This window comes from Ranitomeya imitator, chromosome 10, assembly GCF_032444005.1.
Source record: "Ranitomeya imitator isolate aRanImi1 chromosome 10, aRanImi1.pri, whole genome shotgun sequence".
Classification (NCBI taxonomy): domain Eukaryota; kingdom Metazoa; phylum Chordata; class Amphibia; order Anura; family Dendrobatidae; genus Ranitomeya; species Ranitomeya imitator.
The window spans coordinates 13,781,518-13,801,053 of record NC_091291.1 but is presented as its reverse complement, the minus strand read 5'-3'; the positions used below and the strand labels follow the sequence as shown (position 1 = coordinate 13,801,053).

Below are 19,536 nucleotides of genomic sequence, written 5' to 3'. Positions count from 1 at the left end.
TTTTGGGGTGTAAGGTGGTACGCGGCAAAAAGTTCTATCTGGTGGATTGGAAGGGTTACGGTCCAGAGAACAGGTCATTGGAGCCTGCTGAAAACATTCGGGCCCCACAGCTCATTGCTGCCTTCGAACGTAGTGAGGCCCAAGGAGGGGGGGGCCCTAGGGGGGGGGGGGGGTAATGTTAGGAATCGAGTTTCCTCTGCTGCACAGGGGGAATCTCAATCCGTCTCCGCTGCGGTCTCCCATTCTTCTCCAGCCGCAGTGGAGCCTGCTCAGCAGGGACGTCGATCCCAGCGTCTCGCTCAGTCTGACTCTGTGAGAAGAGTTACTGCTGCTTCTCCAGCTTCTGCCTGTAAAGCCTATACTGGTCAGCAGCGAGTGGACTTCTCTGGGACTAAGTCCTTGTCTGCGCACACTGAGCATGCCCAGGGCAAGATCTCCCGTTGGAGATCGAGGGTCATGTGCTCAGACTCTGCAGCGCATTCTATTGGTCCTCTTGGCAGGTCTTGGAAGGGCAAAGTTTCTGTGGCTGCTTCCTGTCCTGCAACTATATAAACTGCGCATGACCGCACGGCCATGCGCTAGTGTACAATTTAATATGTGTGTTTGTTGTGAGTGCAAGTCGTTTTTTAAATACCCCTACCCTATTGTATGATTGTTCGCGTATGGAGTATGGCTGCTATCTAGCGCCCGACTTATCACTCAACGTGTCACACACGTGTCAGCGTCTACTGCTGTGACCGCCAGTGCGGTGCCACGCGCCAGTGTGCGCTTCCTGACCCACGTCTGGGTGCTTAGTGGTGCCTGCCAGCACGGCACAGTTCGCACTTCGGTGCCTTAATTATATAATTCCTTTCACACCCAGTAGCGGTGTAGTGCCAGCAAGGGTCTAATCAGACTACAATCCCTGTTGGGGTTTAGTTCGCTGACCACTTGCTCGCGCTCTATGTGCGGTACCGCGGTCCTGTGACGCAACAGGATCGCTTTCATCACGCTGGGTGAGGTTTAACCCACGCGTGTATACTTTTGAATACCGCCATATTGTCTGTCATTTCCTAGCAGCAGGTTTCACCTGCACGGTGGACCCCGGACTGCGAACGCATCTATATCATCTCTCTTGGTGCGTTCTGCCAGTCCTAACAGACATGAAGGCTCTCCAGGTTTATTTTAGTAAACACTTATATGGCCATAAAAATAACAATTCTGGAGTTTCTTTTTTTAGAACTTAACGTTGTGCAATTTCTCTGTTACTTCTTCTATAAATGTAAGAAGAAGCTAAAATCTAGTAAATTAGAGTGTTCTTACAATATATAATCATGCAGCTCAATATACTGCAGCTTTAGTGCCATAGGTAACATCAAATAACCCTCTATACAAAAACTCTTCTATCCAAGCTAGTAAGAAAGACAGAGTAACCTGACAAGACAGACTTCCAAGAAAAAGGTCTTAAAGAGAAAGGTGAGACTGTCATTTGCTAGGTAGTGTTGAGCATCCCGATACCGCAAGTATCGGGTATCGGTCGATACTTGCGGTATCGGAATTCCGATACCGAGATCCGATATTTTTGTGATATTGGGTATCGGTATCGGAAGTGTAAAATAAAGAATTAAAATAAAAAATATTGTTATATTCACCTCTCCGGCGGCCCCTGGACATCAGCGGGAGGATCCGGCGTCCGGCACGGCTTCTTTCTTCAAAATGCGCGCCTTTAGGACCTGTGGTATGACGTCCCGGCTTCTGATTGGTCGCGTGCCGCCCATGTGACCGCCACGCGACCAATCAGAAGCCGCGACGTCATTCCTCAGCTAAAGTCCTAGAATGAGCGCCTTTTAGGACCTGAGGAATGACGTCGCGGCTTCTGATTGGTCGCGTGGCGGTCACATGGGCGGCACGCGACCAATCAGAAGCCGGGACGTCATTCCACAGGTCCTAAAGGCGCGCATTTTGAAGAAAGAAGCCGTGCCGGACGCCGGATCCTCCCGCTGATGTCCAGGGGCCGCCGGAGAGGTGAATATAACAATATTTTTTATTTTAATTCTTTATTTTACACTTTAATATGGATCCCAGGGCCTGAAGGAGAGTTTCCTCTCCTTCAGACCCTGGGATCCATGAGGATACATTCCGATACTTGATGTCCCATTGACTTGTATTGGTATCGGATATCGGTATCGGCGATATCCGATATTTTTCGGGTATCGGCCGATACTATCCGATACCGATACTTTCAAGTATCGGACGGTATCGCTCAACACTATTGCTAGGTCTACACTTTACGTTATTGACACTTGGTGATCACCCCATTGTGTTACCCTCACCCTGTGTTGTCTGAGTGGTATTCTGCCCATATGGAAGGAGTACGGGCGTTCAGTGGGAAGAGCCCTGGTCCATGTGGTCTTTCTAAAGACAGCCAAGCCAGAGGACGAGAGCACCCACTCATCTTTGTGTCTCCACAACAGCTATTAAGTCTCTTCCTAGCCTTCTTTTTTGCAATCTAAACATTCCCAGATCCTTTAACCGTTCCTTGTAGGACATAGTTTGCAGTCCGCTCACCATCCTGGTAGCTCTTCTCTGAACTGGCTCCAGTTTTTCGATGTCTTTTTTAAAATATGGTGCCCAGAACTGGACACAGTATTCCAGATGAGGTCTGACCAAGGAGTAGTACAAGGGGTTAACAGCCCACAGGAACTGCTGTGTCAACCTGCTCTATGTAGCCACACCCCCACCGCTAATTAGCAGCTTTATGACAATATACAAAGAGGTGAGATTGTTCCCTTTCTTTATATTGGTAATGGGTATTGTTACTATTTGATGTACGGTATATATGGTTGTAACACATGGCCATATAAATTTTGCTGAATATGGAGGACCATTTATAAGTCCTTTTCTATTGGTCCTAAGATTTCTATCTTTGTGTTCGTGTGGATATACGTGCTTGTTTGTGGATTTGTCTATTTGTGATATTAGTTAGTAGTTTTGTTCACTTCGGCTGCACATGTTTTAGTGTAATTACTGAGGAGAAAGTGTACAACAAATTTTGTGGTTCATTTTCTCTTTTTACACTTGTGAAAATAAAAAAAAAATTGTTCTGAAGTAAAATGTTTGTAAAAATGTTAAATGTTAATTTTTCCTTCCACATTGCTTCACTTCCTGTGAAGCATGTAAAGGGTTAATAAACTTCTTGAATGTGGTTTTGAGCACCTTGAGGGGTGTAGTTTTTAGAATGGTGTCACTTTTGGATTTTTTCTACCATATAGACCCCTCAAAGTGACTTTAAATGTGAGATGGTCCCTAAAAAAAATGGTTTTGTAAATTTTGTTGTAGAAATGAGAAATCGCTGGTCAACTTTTAACCCTTATAACTTCCTAACAAAAAAAAAATTTGTTTCCAAAATTGTGCTGATGTAAAGTAGATGCGTGGGAAATGTTACTTATCTACTTTTTTGTGTGACATATCTCTGTGATTTAAGGGCATAAAAATTTAAAGTTTGAAAATGGCAAAATGTTTAAAATTTTTGCCATATTTCCATTTTTTTCATAAATAAATGCAAGTAATATAAAATAAATTTTACCACTAACATGAAGTACAATATGTCACGAAAAAACAAATTCAGAATCAGAAGGATCCATTAAAGTGTTCCAGAGTTATAACCTCGAACTTACAGTGGTCTGAATTGTAAAAGTTGGTCGAGTCATTAAGCTGCAAATTGGCTCCGTCACTAAGGGGTTAACTCAGAATTCTATAATAAAGCACTTAAATGTTATTCTTAGACACTGTTGCTTTTAATATATTGCTTGCATTCTACTGTTGATCTAATAGTTTATTTAATAATTGTCTTCTACGTTTCTCAATTTACAGAACCGGTCGCTAAACCTAAAATAACAGCATCCATCACCCAACCCAAGGAAAATGATCCATTCACCTTAACATGTGGCACCTCACCTGCTACAAACATAAGCTGGACCAAGAGGGATATCAAAATGTCCTCCGAAGCCAAGTTATATGGAGATCTCCGGACTCTCATGTTCTCCAATGTTAAGAGAGAAGACTCAGGAGAATACCGGTGTGAAGCTTGGAATATTGTCAGTAGGGATGTCAGTGATCCATATACAGTTTCTATAGCCTGTGAGTAATCTAAATATTTGTATGGGGGTGGTCATCATAGACTTTTTGTTGCATCTCGATAACAAGGATGTCTTGTAGGTCTCTCTTCACTATGGAGCAGAGCCTCCATCAAGTTCTTGCTGGGAGCTCTCCAGAGATGTGGGAGGTTTTTCCTCTTCCGCTAGTGGTCAACTTGGGAAGCCCCCATTCAAGCTCATTACACACAAGAGATAGAACTAATACAATGTGAGGAGCAGTAGGAGATAGATGTTATGATAGACTGAGCTGCTCTGAAAGAGGAGTAGTTCCACGTATGGTAATTGTAGGGATTCGGACAGAAATCCGAGAGTGGACCCTCTGGGTCGTGACTCTAGAGCCCCCGGGGTCGAGCGGACCAGATGGAATCACCCCCTATACAGGGAGCGTTAGGAGCAGGACCTCGGGGGAATGGAGACACAACAGCTAGAGCCAAAGGGACGACCCAAGATAGATGGAGACTACAGAGCTATTAGAGTGACGGGGCATGGAAGGAAAACAGGACTTAACTGAAGATGACAGGAACACAGACGATGTAGAACACGGCAGGACCACAGGACTTGGCAGGAGACGGCAGGAACACGGAACTAGGTAGGACACAGCAGGAACATGGAACTTGGTAGGACACAGCAGGAACACGGAACTTGGCAGGACACAGCAGGAACACGGAACTTGGCAGGACACAGCAGGTACACGGAACTTGGCAGGACACAGCAGGAACACGGAACTTGGTAGGACACAGCAGGTACACGGAACTTGACAGGACACAGCAGGAACACGGAACTTGGCAGGACACAGCACTGAAACAAAGCGAACATTAAGCAGGGAAAAGATACCGGAATAGGGTAGCCTAGGACATAGGGACACTGACGGCAGACAGTGCACCTACAAAGCAAAGGCGTCTTACCTAGGAAGACGCCGGGAAGAAATACCCGATGGGCGCCGCCATGTTGGGGCGGAGCCACCAGGTCGCGACCTCCCAGAAGGCTCTGCGATGGAGGAGACGCGACCGCGCATGCGCAGTGAGACCGGACGCCGTGAGCTGGCAAAGGAGGAAGCAGAGCGGCGCGGGACAGGATCGCTAGTGCGCCGAGGGATGAGAGAAGCCGGGTAAGTATGTGCAGCGGTCGTAACAGTACCCCCCTCCTTAGTCCCCCTTTTTTTAAGGCTAGAAAGGAATCTTTTCATGATAAAGGGAGCATTGATGTTCTCTCGAGGCTCCCAGAACCTCTCCTCAGGACCAAATCCCTCCCAATCAATCAAAAAATAAGTCTTACCCCTAACTACCTTTTTAGCAAGAATATCTTTAACATTAAAGATTCCATCAGAAGTGCAGAGCTGAGGAGAGGGAGAGGTAGCGGAGTGAAAATGATTAAAGACTGCGGGTTTGCGAAGAGACACATGGAAGGCATTGGGAATGCGCAAAGAGGCAGGTAGCTTCAACTTATAAGAGACATCATTAATGCGACTCAAGATAGGAAAAGGACCAATATAGCGAGGACCCAGTTTGCAAGAGGGAATTTTAAGCTTGATATAGCGAGAGGAGAGCCAAACTTTATCCCCCGGAGAATATGGCGGAGCATCCAAACGCTTCTTGTCAGCAAACTTTTTCATATTAAGGCTAGCTCTCTCAAGAGCCACTTTGGTCTCATTCCAAATCGTAGAGAATTCCCGGGACAAGAAATCCGCTGCCGGTACCCCCGAGGAAAGAGAAACAGGAAGAGGAATGTTCGGATGTTGACCATAGACTACAAAAAAAGGAGTTTTGGAGGAAGACTCGCTGGGAAGATTGTTATATGAGAATTCGGCCCAGGGGAGAAGAGAGACCCAGTCATCTTGGTGTGCGTTGGAGAAATGTCGCAGATATGTAGTTAGAACTTGATTAACTCGCTCCACTTGTCCGTTGGACTGAGGGTGATAGGCGGAAGAGAAATCCAAGTTAACCTTTAATAGACTGCAGAGAGCTCTCCAAAAACGTGAGGTAAATTGTACTCCACGGTCTGAGACGATATGATGTGGAAAACTATGAAGACGGAAGACTTGGTGTAAAAAGATCTTTGCCAACTCTGGAGCGGAAGGCAGACCAGGCAATGCGATGAAGTGATACATCTTAGAGAACCGATCTACAACAACCAAGATGACAGAGCAATTCGAGGAACACGGTAGATCAGTGATGAAGTCCATAGCTATATGACTCCAAGGGACGGAAGGCACAGGCAGAGGATGCAGGAGACCGGAAGGAAGCTGCCTAGGGACTTTATTCTTGGCACAAGAAGGGCAAGAGGCGATGAATTTGGTGACGTCTTGTCGGAGAGATGGCCACCAGTAGTGCCGAGAGATAAGAGAAAGTGTCTTCTTGACTCCTACATGTCCTGCAATTTTGGAGGAGTGACCCCAACGTAAAACTCTCTCCTTGTCTTGATTAGCCACAAGAGTCTTGCCAGGAGGAGTTGAAATCACTCTAAGCGGAGCAAGAGTGACGATCTTCGCAGGATCAATGATGTGAGCCGGAGAATCCTCAATGTCCTGAGGCTGAAAGGATCTCGAAAGAGCATCTGCTTTGACATTCTTATTTCCGGGTCGGAAATGAAGTTCAAATTCAAATCGTCCGAAGAATAAAGACCATCTGGCTTGTCGTGGATTTAGTCTTTGGGCAGAGTGAATATAGGCCAGATTCTTGTGGTCTGTGTAAATGGTGAATGGATGAAGAGACCCCTCAAGAAGATAACGCCATTCTTCCAAGGCTAGCTTGATAGCCAATAGTTCTTTGTCCCCTATAGAGTAGTTACGCTCAGGGGCGGAAAAGGTTTTAGAAAAAAAACCACAGGTCACCAAACGTCCGGACGAAGATTTTTGCAGAAGTACAGCTCCAGCTCCAATAGAGGATGCGTCGACCTCAAGGACAAACGGTCTATTAGCATCAGGACGATGAAGCACAGGGGCCGTGGCGAAACTTTGTTCGAGGGACAGAAAGGACTCTTCAGCCTCAGGGGTCCAAAGACTGGAGTTGACTCCCTTGCGAACTAGGGCAGAAATAGGCTTGGTCAAGGAAGAGAAATGAGGAATAAATTGTCTATAGTAGTTGGCAAAGCCAAGAAAACGTTGGATTGCTTTTGTTCCAAGAGGACGAGGCCAATTCAGGACAGCAGAAACCTTCTCTGGATCCATCTCTAAGCCAGATCTTGAGACAATATATCCAAGGAAGGGAAGGGAAGATTGTTCAAAGACGCACTTCTCAATCTTAGCGAACAGATGATTCTCTCTTAGCCTTTGCAGAACACGACGGACATCTCGCCTGTGAGTGGAGAGATCCGGAGAAAAGATGAGAATGTCGTCAAGGTAAACTACGACTGAGGAGTAGAGAAGATCCCGAAATACATCGTTCACAAATTCCTGGAAAACCGCGGGGGCGTTGCAGAGACCAAACGGCATAACCAAGTATTCGTAGTGACCGTCACGAGTATTGAAGGCAGTCTTCCACTCATCGCCTGCACGAATACGAACCAGATTGTATGCGCCACGTAGATCTAATTTGGTAAAAATTTGCGCACCCCGAAGACGGTCGAAGAGTTCCGGAATGAGTGGCAGAGGATATTTATTCTTCACCGTGATGTTGTTTAGGCCTCGATAATCAATGCAGGGATGGAGAGAACCGTCTTTCTTCTTTACAAAAAAAAACCCTGCTCCGGCCGGAGAAGAAGACTTGCGAATGAATCCTTTAGCAAGATTTTCTTGAATGTACTCAGACATAGCTTGAGTCTCAGCAGGAGAGGATAGATTCTGCCCCTGGGCGGGTTAGTTCCAGGCACGAGATCTATAGGACAATCATAGAGACGGTGAGGCGGAAGACCCTCAGCCTCCTTCTTGTTGAAGACATCAGAAAAAGCGCTGTAGACACAGGGTAAGGCGGGAAAGGAAGAGGAAGGAGAAGAATTAGAGGAAGACCCCACAGGATGCACCGGCAGCAGACAACGTTCCCGACAAAACTCACCCCAGCGCAAGATATTGCCATTGCACCAATCAAAAATGGGCTCGTGGTTCCGTAACCAAGGAAGACCTAAGAGCATAGGATGAGACAGGCCTGCTAAAACATAAAATGCAATTCTCTCCTTGTGCAGAGCCCCAACTTGAAGTTCCACCTCAAGTGTTACTTGAGTAATGGTCTCCTGTAAAGGTTTACCATCCACAGATGCAAGAATCACAGGAGCCTCTAAGGTTTTGACTGGAACGGAGAATTTCAAAACCTCTTCCAACCTGATAAAATTCCCTGCTGCGCCCGAAGCCACATACGCATCCAAAGAAATGCCCTTGCCCGCAACATGCAAAAGAACGGACAAAGTAAGGGGTTGAGAGGGATCACACACACCTAGGGAGGCCTCTCTTACCTGACCTAGGCGGAGGAGTTTTCCGGACGTTCAGGGCATGAGCGCAATAAATGAGCAGCACTCCCGCAGTAAAAACATAACCCCTGAGTGTGCCTCTCTTTACGACGTTGTTCGGACATCTTAAGACGGTCCACCTGCATAGGTTCTGGTGCGGACGCCTGAGAGGAAATTCTAGGCTGTGGGCTGAGTGGCTTTCGGGTGGCAGGAGAAGGACGAAGAGATCTCCGCTCGCGGGTGCGTTCTTGGAACCGAAGGTCAATACGGGTAGCTAAGGAAATTAATTCCTCCAACACTGTAGGGGGGTCCCAACCAGCTAACTCATCTTTTATGCGCCCAGAGAGGCCCCGCCAGAAAGCACTCACCAACGCCTCATTGTTCCAGCCCAAATCAGAGGAGAGGGTGCGGAACTGAATAGCGTACTGGCCTACGGATAGCGATCCCTGATGGAGAGAAAATAGAGCTTCAGTAGTAGAGGCCAGACGTCCAGGTTCGTCAAAGACAAGACGGAAAGTCTCCAAAAATTCAGACAACCGGGAGACTAGGGGATCGTCTCGCTCCCAGAGTGGATTAACCCATGCCAAGGCGTCACCCTCCAGATGGGAAATCAAAAAAGCAACATTGGACCGATCCATTGGGTAATGCTGGGGCAGAAGCTCAAAGTGAAGACGGCATTGGTTTAAAAATCCATGGCAGGATTTAGGATCCCCATTGTACCGAGGCGGTTTAGCCAAGCGGGGTGGAGGGTGGGAAGCAGGAGCAGATGTAGAAGTGGCTGTCTGGATAGAAAGCAGCCGATCGTCTATTGAAGACATATAACTAAGAATATGGGCCTGGGTGTCACGCTGCTGAGCTAACTCTTGCTGTACGCCAACGAGTAGAGCAGCGTTGCCAGGATCAGAGGGCAGGAGCGAAGACAAGCGAGAATCCATAGCTTTCAAAAAGGACATTATACGGGAGTGATTCTCCCGCAAAAAGAGTAGCTCTTTTTGCGCAGCAGAGGCCCCAGCGGGGTCCATGGCCTTTGCTTACTGCAGGGATTCGGACAGAAATCCGAGAGTGGACCCTCTGGGTCGTGACTCTAGAGCCCCGGGGTCGAGCGGACCAGATAGAATCACCCCCTATACAGGGAGCGTTAGGAGCAGGACCTCGGGGGAATGGAGACACAACAGCTAGAGCCAAAGGGACGACCCAAGATAGATGGAGACTACAGAGCTATTAGAGTGGCGGGGCATGAAAGGAAAACAGGACTTTACTGAAGATGACAGGGACGATGTAGAACACGGCAGGACCACAGGACTTGGCAGGAGACGGCAGGAACACGGAACTAGGTAGGACACAGCAGGAACATGGAACTTGGTAGGACACAGCAGGTACACGGAACTTGGCAGGACACAGCAGGAACACGGAACTTGGCAGGACACAGCAGGAACACGGAACTTGGCAGGACACAGCAGGTACACGGAACTTGGCAGGACACAGCAGGAACACGGAACTTGGTAGGACACAGCAGGTACACGGAACTTGACAGGACACAGCAGGAACACGGAACTTGGCAGGACACAGCACTGAAACAAAGCGAACACTAAGCAGGGAAAAGATACCGGAATAGGGGAGCCTAGGACATAGGGACACTGACGGCAGACAGTGCACCTACAAAGCAAAGGCGTCTTACCTAGGAAGACGCCGGGAAGAAATACCCGATGGGCGCCGCCATATTGGGGCGGAGCCACCAGGTCGCGACCTCCCAGAAGGCTCTGCGATGGAGGAGACGCGACCGCGCATGCGCAGTGAGACCGGACGCCGTGAGCCGGTGAAGCAGGAAGCAGAGCGGCGCGGGACAGGATCGCTAGTGCGAGGGATGAGAGAAGCCGGGTAAGTATGTGCAGCGGTCGTAACAGTAATATTTCAAGTAGCTTTTATTAATTCCTTTCAGGTTGGTGCCAAACCTTTTCTCAAAACTAAACTATGAGTGCGAATATTCAAAGAAACACCCACCTGGGTGAGAATAAGCTATGTTTTGTAAAATAAAAGCCAAAAAAATATAAAGTAAAATATCCGAACAGACTTGAAACCATGTTGTCATTTCTGAAAGGTTAAGACATTATAGAAAACAAAATACCATTTAAAATGAAAAAATAAAAAACAGAGAAAGCATAATAAACACTCTACGGTCTCTTAGGACTGTTGTCAAACCTTTTTAAGTTTTTGACTGCAAATAGTATTAGTAATTCCAATTTTTCACTGACTATGTGTGAATGAACGACAATCATCGGTACACAACAACCTGTTCCTCACAAGATAATCTTCTTCATTGCTGTACTGTCACACACAGGATCAGAACAGTCTCTTCAGTGTTTTATGGTTTTCTTATCCTATGTCTACAGCTAAGCTGGGAGCTGTGACATCCTTTCACTATCCAAATTCACAACAAAATGGCTGCTGCATTTCCTGCCTCTGCTTTTAAACAGGCTATGTTATATTTCCTGATTCTAGTAAAAATGAGGTACTTGTGTAAATATAAGGGGTTCTTTGAACTTTGAGCTAAAGAATCTTATATACTAAAGGACAATTAACTGTCTAAAAGTCAATTAATTTTTGCACCAGTGTATATAGCCTTGAATCTTAACAATTTCGTAAAAGTATATATCTACAGCATTATGCCAAGAAAGATAAGAGTCCGGGTATCACATCAAAGGAAACTCTACACATCGCAAAAATAATATAACATAGTTATAGTATGCAAAATTAAATAAAGGGATATACAACATGGTGACGACTCTAACTCTGACCAGCAAATTCTTATATATTTGACACAAATGTCATTTGCATCAAACAGATTTGCTCATCTCTAACACACTAGTGAACATAAAATATAATATTTCTGTAGCAATGCAAAAAGCTAAGTCCAAATGTTGGGGCCCATTTGCTGAGGACATTGTCTCACAGGAATTGCTAGTCCAATAATATAGGTTACTACTCTTTATTAATATGTAAAACAACATATCATACAAGTCTCAGCAATAATTACTCATTCCATGTTACAACAAATCTGGTGGTGCACTAAAACTCAGCTTGGGACCATAGCGATCAGATGTGTGGACCCTAATGTTCTAGGAAGTTGTATCCTCGGTTGAGGCATGCCTGCCCAAGTCAATTCTTGAGCTTATGGTTCATCTGAAAAACTTATGCTGCTGTAGGTTCATCTCTTCTCAAAGTGAGCAGATGGGCTTACTAACATGCCATGCATGATGGTCTAATAACTGGAGCTAAAGCCTTACGAGCATAAAGGTACCTTCACACTGAACAACATTACAACGATAACGATAGCGATCCATGACGTTGCAGCGTCCTGGATAGCGGTATCGTTGAGTTTGACACGCAGCAGCGATCTGGATCCTGCTGTGACATCGTTGGTCGGAGCTGAAAGTCCAGAACTTTATTTCGTCGCTGGATCACCCGCTGACATCGCTGGATCGGCGTGTGTGCCGGCCGTAAAGCATAGCGGTGACGTCACTGCTGTGCTCTGCTTTACGGCCGGCCGGCGCTCACAGTCAGTGCGGGAAGCTGACGCCGAGGGACGGGACAGACACCGGAATGTAAGTATGTAGTGTTTTTTTTTTACATTTACAATGGTAACCAGGGTAAACATTGGGTTACTAAGCGAGGCCCTGCGCTTAGTAACCCGATGTTTACCCTGGTTACCCAGGGACTTCGGCATCGTTGGTCGTTGGAGAGCTGTCTGTGTTGTTGTTGTGTTGTTGTTGTGTGTGTGTTGGACTTTCCAACGACCACGGCCAGGTCGTATCGCTGGTCGTGATCGTTGGAAAGTTGCTGAGTGTGACGGTACCTTTACTCTATAGCTTCATGGAGAACATCTTCTATGCAACCGCCATTGTGATGCAAACTAAGCTACATCTAAAGGTACCGTCACATTTAGCGACGCTGCAGTGATCTAGAGAATGATGCCGATCGCTGCAGCGTCGCTGTGTGGTCGCTGGAGAGCTGTCACACAGACAGCTCTCCAGCGACCAACGATGCCGAAGTCCCCGGGTAACCAGGGTAAACATCGGGTTACTAAGCGCAGGGCCGAGCTTAGTAACCCGATGTTTACCCTGGTTACCAGTGCTAATTTAAAAAACAAACAAACACTACATACTTACATTCCGGTGTCTGTCCCCCGGCGCTGTGCTTTCCTGCACTGACTGTGAGCGCTGGCTGGCCGTAAAGCACAGCAGTGACGTCACCGCTGTAATCTGCTTTATGGCCGACGCTCACAGTGCAGAGAAGCACAGCGCCGGGGGACAGACACGGAATGTAAGTATGTAGTGTTTGTTTTTTTTTACATTTACGCTGGTAACCAGGGTAAACATCGGGTTACTAAGCGCGGCCCTGCGCTTAGTAACCCGATGTTTACCCTGGTTACCAGTGAAGACATCGCTGAATCGGCGTCACACACGCCGATTCAGCGATGTCTGCGGGAGTCCAGCGACGAAATAAAGTTCTGGACTTTCTGCTCCGACCAACGATGGCACAGCAGGATCCTGATCGCTGCTGCGTGTCAAACTCAACGATATCGCTATCCAGGATGCTGCAACATCACGGATCGCTAGCGATATCGTTCAGTGTGAAGGTACCTTAAGATTCTCTTTAGAAAGCAAGGAGGGAAGATGTAGACAGGTCTTAATCCAGCAGGTCCACCATTTAACTACTTTTAAACTTCTTAAAAAATTGTCTACATGGGTAAATATAATCAAAAACACCGAATTGGTTTACAATCTTGAGAAGTAGAAGTTCAAGAAGAATCGCGAATTATAAAACATTGTGCAACAAAGCTGAATGCTAAATCAAGATAATCACGATGGACAAACCTTGTGGAATCATCACAAATAATTATCTCTTGAGCAACTTCACCCAATGCAACTGCTGTTCTTTTGTTTTACAGATGGTCCAGATAACGTACAAATTAAAGGAACAGCACTTGTGAGGCCAGGTTCCTCCATCACATTAACATGTTCTGCTGATTCTTATCCACCTCCTGAATTCCAATGGAAAGTCAAAGGCACAGACATAGCGGAAAGGACAAGCAACTATATTGTTAGTAATGCTGCACCTGAGGATGAAGGACTGTACACGTGTGTGATGGAGAACCCGGTGACTCTCCGCACTTCTACTGCCTCTGTATATGTAAATGTGACTGCAGGTAATGGTATAAAGAAATTGTTTAATTGATAGTTTATGAATTAACCTGTTTTGAAGTTTCAGATTGCTGAAATATGGCCAGATTGAGATTTTGAAATTCAACATCACCAGCGTTGCCAAATATTGCTTGTAAACTCGATTTGCGGCTATTTGATTCACCGCAAATCGAAAGCACGCCAAAGCCTAGAATTTCCCCTAAAAGTTGGATCTACTTGGACCGTATTGAACCAATTTTCAGATTTCTAATGCAAACACTGTCTTAGTACAATGAAAGTGACCTCAACATACTGTATATGGATGTGATTAAACGGATGTTAACCGCTTATAATGAATTTGTTTAATAACACTGCACTGTCAGAATTTTTATGTTCTTTAAAATTAAATAAAACATTCCAAAAATTATAATTTTTGAGGGAAGATGCCTAGCATGCCGCTGTTTAACCCATTACTTGCCAAATTAGCAATTTTCATGTTTTGTTTTTTAATGATTTTTAATGATTTGGGTCCTAATGAATCAGAAACACAATTTGCAAAAATTTTTCAAGTACGGATTTTTCAGAAAAGGGCGTCCCAATATTCAATTAAAAATGACAATGACATGATTTCCTATTTTGAAAACATTCATTTTACAAACACAACACAAAAAATTGGACCTAATTATAAAAAGTATAAAATCTTAGTTGCTAGAAGCTAAAGATTAGGCGTCCCCAAAAAAAGGACATTGGTAGATAATGTGTTAAACCAGGGGTGTCAAACTGCATTCCTCGAGGGCCGCAAACAGGTCATGTTTTCAGGATTTCCTTGTATTGCACAAGGTGCTGGAATCATTCTGTGCAGGTGATTAAATTATCACCTGTGCAATACAAGGAAATCCTGAAAACATGACCTGTTTGCGGCCCTCGAGGAATGCAGTTTGACACCTCTGGGTTAAACACATGGTGTGTATCCAGAAGAAATTTTGTCTCAAGCTACGGTCCAAAAATTATCCCTTTTTATGGAGTAGCAACCGTTTTAGTATTTGGAAGCTAGAAAAAGCAATGTCTTGTCTTCTGTTAGCCATCAAAAATGTATTATCTCTTTCTGTGGAGTAGTAACAGGTTTTGTGCATGTTCGTAAAGTGAATAAACAATAGGGAGGCACCAGGGCCCAGACCATATAGCCAAAAAGGAGGCAATTGAAAATGAATGTCCAGGATTCAGACCAGTATTGCCCATGAAAACTCAGTGACTTATTTATTTTTAGCTGTGGCCCTCTAACAAAATATATTTTGGAGGGCACCAGTAAAAAGTTTGTAACATTTTTTTCCCTTGTCCAGGCAAAGAATTATGATAAAAAAAATCATGATTAAGCAATGTATTATTTTTAGCTGCTGTTTAAAACAGCGTTGAATTCCTTGTCAGTACCAGAGCAATAAACTTTTGTTTGGAAAAAAGAATAATGAATTTCTTCAGAACAGTGTGACAGCAAAATAGAAACGGCTTATTTAAGTAAGCCATCCAGAGATAATTAAAGGAATTCTACTTTATATTTTGGCAGCAGTAAGGTTCACTGACTCATTAGAAATATTTTGGTGCTTGAGGGAAAACCAAGAGACTGAAGAAGCGATGCCTTTGCTCAGCAATAACCACAAACTTAACACTTTTTTTTCAATAATACATTTGCTGTAAAAATCTTGAAATGTCCATCCATTGCATATTTTCAAAATATTTGTCCAGTGGCAAATTATGTCAGCACTAGAAATGACGGAACATGGGATTTGCCATCACTCCACAAACAGAGCTTTCGGGCACTGTTGAGCCTCATTCACCAACCGCTGCTGCAGTATGTCTTGCTCCCAACCTGAACACATTAGAGGCTGATATTCCCCTGGAACATATTTTGGATGGATTTAGACTCCACTCTTTGTCATAGATGCCACCACCCTGTTGTGAATTCTGTGGTCACAAGTGGTATTGCAGTCTCTGGGCGTCCTCCCTCAGGTGTTTTGGTGAGCTCGTTGGCTGCCTTGCTATTTAGCTCCACCTGAGTCTGTCTTCCTTGCTCCTTGTCAATGTTCCAGTGTTGGATCTGAGCTACTGCATCTTTCCTTGGGCCTGCTGCTCTGCTAGATTAGTGCTTCTAGTTTGTTTTCTGTTTTTTCTGTCCAGCTTGTTATTATCTTTTGCTGGAAGCTCTGAGAAGCAAAGGGGTGCACCGCCGTGCTGTTAGTTCGGCACGGTGGGTCTTTTTTGCCCCTTTGCGTGGTTTTCGTTTTAGGGTTTTTTGTAGACTGCATAGTTCTCTTTGCTATCCTCGCTCTGTCTAGAATATCGGGCCTCACTTTGCTGAATCTATTTCATTCCTACGTTTGTCTTTTCATCTTGCTAACAGTCATTATATGTGGGGGCTGCCTATTCCTTTGGGGTATTTCTCTGAGGTAAGTCAGGCTTGTATTTCTATCTTCAGGCTAGTCAGCTCCTCAGGCAGTGCCGAGTTGCATAGGTAGTGATAGGCGCAATCCACTGCTGCTTCCAGTTGTGTGAGGACAGTTCAGGTACTGCAGTCTACAGAGATTCCACGTCTCTGAGCTCGTCCTATTGTTTTGGGTTTTTGCCAGATCTCTGTATGTGCGCTGATTACTGCACGCTGTGTTGCCTGATTGCCTGCCATAACAGTACAAGGAGCCAATTCAATGATTTCCAATAGAGGGAAAAAAGAAATCCTGACATCATTTTTTTTTCTTAGCTCTGTCTTCAGTCTTTTTTTTCCCCTAGACATTAGAGTGCTTCAGGACACAGCTGTGGACATGGATATTCAGGCTCTGTGCTCCTCAATGGATAATCTCGTTGTAAATGTACAAAAGATTCAAGATACTATTGATCAGAAATCGATGCTAGAACCAAGAATTCCGATTCCTGATTTGTTTTTTGGTGACAGAACTAAGTTCCTGAGCTTCAGAAATAATTGTAAGCTATTTTTGGCCTTGAAACCTCATTCTTCTGGTAATCCTATTCAACAGGTTTTGATTATTATTTCTTTTTTGCGCGGCGACCCACAGGACTGGGCGTTTTCTCTTGCACCAGGAGATTCTGCATTGAGTAATATTGATGCATTTTTCCAGGCGCTGGGATTGCTTTACGATGAGCCTAATTCAGTGGATCAAGCTGAGAAAAATCTGCTGGCTTTATGCCAGGGTCAGGATGATGTAGAACTATATTGTCAGAAATTTAGAAAATGGTCAGTACTCACTCTGTGGAATGAATCTGCACTAGCGGCTTTGTTCAGAAAGGGTCTCTCTGAAGCTCTTAAGGATGTAATGGTGGGATTTCCTATGCCTGCTGGTTTGAATGAGTCTATGTCCTTGGCCATTCAGATCGGTCGTCGCTTGCGCGAGCGTAAATCTGTGCACCATCTGGCGGTATTGTCTGAGAGTAAGCCTGAGCCTATGCAGTGCAACAGGACTATGACTAAAGTAGAACGGCACGAACACAGACGTCTGAACAGACTGTGTTTCTATTGTGGTGATTCTACTCATGCTATTTCTAATTGTCCTAAACGCACTAGGCGGTTCGATAGCTCTGCCGTTATTGGTACTGTACAGTCCAAATTCCTTTTGTCCATTACCTTAATGTGCTCTTTGTCATCATATTCTGTCATGGCGTTTGTGGATTCAGGCGCTGCCCTGAATCTGATGGATTTGGATTATGCTAAACGTTGTGGATTTTTCTTGGAGCCTTTGCGGTGTCCTATTCCGTTGAGAGGAATTGATGCTACACCTCTGGCCAAGAATAAGCCTCAGTACTGGGCCCAGCTGACCATGTGCATGGCTCCTGCACATCAGGAAGTTATTCGCTTTTTGGTACTGCATAATTTGCATGATGTGGTCGTGTTGGGGTTGCCATGGCTACAAACCCATAATCCAGTATTGGATTGGAACTCTATGTCGGTAACCAGCTGGGGTTGTCAGGGAGTACATGGTGATGTTCCATTTTTGTCTATTTCGTCATCCATTCCTTCTGACATCCCAGAGTTCTTGTCGGACTTTCAGGATGTATTTGAAGAGTCCAAGTCTGATGCCCTACCTCCGCATAGGAATTGTGATTGTGCTATCGATTTGATTCCTGGTAGTAAATTCCCTAAGGGTCGTTTATTTAATTTGTCCGTACCTGAACACACCGCTATGCGCAGTTATGTGAAGGAGTCCCTGGAGAAGGGACATATTCGCCCATCGTCGTCACCATTGGGAGCAGGGTTCTTTTTTGTAGCCAAGAAGGATGGTTCGCTAAGACCGTGTATTGATTACCGCCTTCTTAATAAGATCACTGTTAAGTTTCAGTATCCCTTGCCATTGATTTCTGACTTGTTTGCTCGGATTAAGGGGGCTAGTTGGTTTACTAAGATTGATCTTCGTGGTGCGTATAATCTGGTGAGAATCAGGCAGGGAGATGAATGGAAAACGGCATTTAATACGCCCGAGGGTCATTTTGAGTATCTGGTGATGCCGTTCGGACTTGCCAATGCTCCATCTGTTTTTCAGTCTTTTATGCATGACATTTTTCGTGAGTATCTGGATAAATTCTTGATTGTTTACTTGGATGACATTTTGATCTTCTCAGATGATTGGGAGTCTCATGTAAAGCAAGTCAGAATGGTTTTCCAGGTACTGCGTGCTAATTCCTTGTTTGTGAAGGGATCAAAGTGTCTCTTCGGTGTGCAGAAAGTTTCATTTTTGGGGTTCATCTTTTCCCCTTCTACTATCGAGATGGATCCGGTTAAGGTTCAGGCCATCCAGGATTGGACTCAGCCGACATCTCTAAAAAGTTTGCAGAAATTCCTGGGCTTTGCTAATTTTTATCGTCGCTTCATCTGTAATTTTTCTAGCATTGCCAGACCATTGACCGATTTGACCAAGAAGGGTGCTGATTTGGTTAATTGGTCTTCTGCTGCCGTGGAAGCTTTTCAGGAGTTGAAGCGTCGTTTTTGCTGTGCCCCTGTGTTGTGTCAACCTGATGTTTCTCTTCCGTTCCAGGTCGAGGTTGATGCTTCTGAGATTGGTGCAGGGGCGGTTTTGTCACAGAGAGGTTCTGGTTGCTCAGTGTTCAAACCATGTGCTTTCTTTTCCAGGAAATTTTCTGCTGCTGAGCGTAATTATGATGTGGGCAACCGAGAGTTGCTGGCCATGAAGTGGGCATTCGAGGAGTGGCGTCATTGGCTTGAGGGTGCTAAGCATCGCGTGGTGGTTTTGACTGATCATAAGAACCTTACTTATCTTGAGTCTGCCAAGCGCTTGAATCCTAGACAGGCCCGTTGGTCGTTATTTTTTGCTCGTTTTGATTTTGTGATTTCATACCTTCCGGGCTCTAAAAATGTGAAGGCGGATGCTCTGTCTAGGAGTTTTGTGCCCGACTCTCCGGGGTTATCTGAGCCGGCGAGTATCCTCAAGGAAGGAGTCATTGTGTCTGCCATCTCCCCTGATTTGCGGAGAGTGTTGCAGAAATTTCAGGCTAATAAACCTGATCGTTGTCCGGCCGAGAAACTGTACGTCCCTGATAGGTGGACTAGTAAAGTTATCTCTGAACTTCATTGTTCGGTGCTGGCCGGTCATCCAGGAATCTTTGGTACCAGGGAGTTGGTTGCTAGATCCTTTTGGTGGCCGTCTCTGTCGCGGGATGTGCGTGCTTTTGTGCAGTCCTGTGGAATTTGTGCTAGGGCTAAGCCCTGCTGTTCACGTGCCAGTGGGTTGCTTTTGCCCTTGCCGGTCCCGAAGAGGCCTTGGACACATATTTCGATGGATTTCATTTCTGACCTTCCCGTTTCTCAAAAGATGTCTGTCATTTGG

The 19,536-nt window shown here is 45.3% G+C and overlaps 1 protein-coding gene across 1 annotated transcript in view; it reads left to right on the top strand.

Moving 5' to 3' along the window:
• The window catches only part of LOC138651617 (carcinoembryonic antigen-related cell adhesion molecule 5-like), a 78,986-nt gene that overhangs the window by 49,420 nt on the left and 10,030 nt on the right, over window positions 1-19,536 (top strand). The window contains exons 13-14 of the mRNA XM_069741937.1: window positions 3,853-4,119; window positions 13,462-13,719. Coding sequence (XP_069598038.1) covers window positions 3,853-4,119; window positions 13,462-13,719 — 525 coding nt within the window. The remainder of the gene's footprint in view (window positions 1-3,852; window positions 4,120-13,461; window positions 13,720-19,536) is intronic.